Source organism: Lipotes vexillifer, unplaced genomic scaffold (genome assembly GCF_000442215.2).
Source record: "Lipotes vexillifer unplaced genomic scaffold, Lipotes_vexillifer_v1.1 scaffold2653, whole genome shotgun sequence".
In the NCBI taxonomy this organism is placed as follows: Eukaryota; Metazoa; Chordata; class Mammalia; order Artiodactyla; family Lipotidae; genus Lipotes; species Lipotes vexillifer.
In genome coordinates, this window is record NW_006774392.1 from 11,748 (window position 1) to 12,787 (window position 1,040).

At 52.8% G+C, this 1,040-nt stretch overlaps 1 protein-coding gene across 1 annotated transcript in view; it reads right to left on the minus strand.

Annotated features, from left to right (window-relative positions):
* Nucleotides 1–301: 301 nt before the first annotated feature.
* Nucleotides 302–1,040, minus strand: part of SLC6A6 (solute carrier family 6 member 6) — a 48,501-nt gene continuing 47,762 nt past the window's right edge. Inside the window, exon 14 of the mRNA XM_007449149.1 lies at nt 302–442. Within this exon, the coding sequence (XP_007449211.1) occupies nt 302–442 (141 nt within the window). The remainder of the gene's footprint in view (nt 443–1,040) is intronic.

Consider the following 1,040-nt stretch of genomic DNA (forward strand, 5'->3'; position numbering starts at 1 on the left):
AAAAAATACAAAGAAAAATTGACCAAGTTCCCATAAAATACATCTAATTCCATATGAAAGCTCTGCCTCACCCCGGGCAGCTGCCTGTGGGTATTCTTTTTGTACAAAATATCCCCAAATCAAAACAAAATACACATACACACGACATCTCACACACACACACACGCACACGCACACACAAACATTTTCTGTGACAATTAAAAAAAAATCCTAGTGCAAATATAAAGCTCTGTAAACCTGGTCCTATAAGAATCTAATGTTAGTAAACAGCAGGAAAGCAGCCCGTCGACTGGGAGAGAGCTCACATCATGGTCTCCACTATGATGTGGGTTGGTTTCCTGAGCGTGCTGTTAACGGACATGCGGGAGCTGTAGGGCATCGCCCCCTCTCGCTCCACGGCCCAACGGTTGGGTTCCCTCGGTGTCAGCAGGTACTTGAGTCTCTGGAGGAAGAAGGGGACAGGCACGGGGAGGCAGGTCAGCGGCCCGGTTTCCTTCACCTCGGGTCCTGCCAGTGTGCTCTGTGGCCTTTGCCAAACTAGTACCCTCTCTGGACCACCCATTTCACCCACTGGCAAATAGAGGACTTGAACTAAGGTCCCTCCAGGCCCTGAATGAGGGCAGAGTGCCCGCCGGTAGTTTCCTTGGCCAAGCCCTGCTTACACACCTCAGGGACAGGGGACTCACGCCTCCAAACTCCTTCCCCCTTCTTTGTCCCATGGAGCTGAAATACAGCTCCTTGTGATTGATTCTCGTTCCCCTATTTCTCTGACTTGCAAAGCAGCTGCGTTTCTGCAATTTGTATGCCCGAGGCTGGGTAACTGTCTTGAGCCTCCCATGGCTCCCACTTTCCCCGAGGAGAACCTCCGTCTCCCACAAGCTGCATGTCCTGCCTTCTCCATTTCCCCACTGAGGGCCTGGAGACCACTGCCTGGGTCTGCGCTGCCCCTCCCGACAGAGGGGCCAGAGGCTGGACCACTGCCAGGCACACGGCAGTTTGTCCTCCCCAGGTTGCCAGATAATAGGATCAGGAAGGGAAAG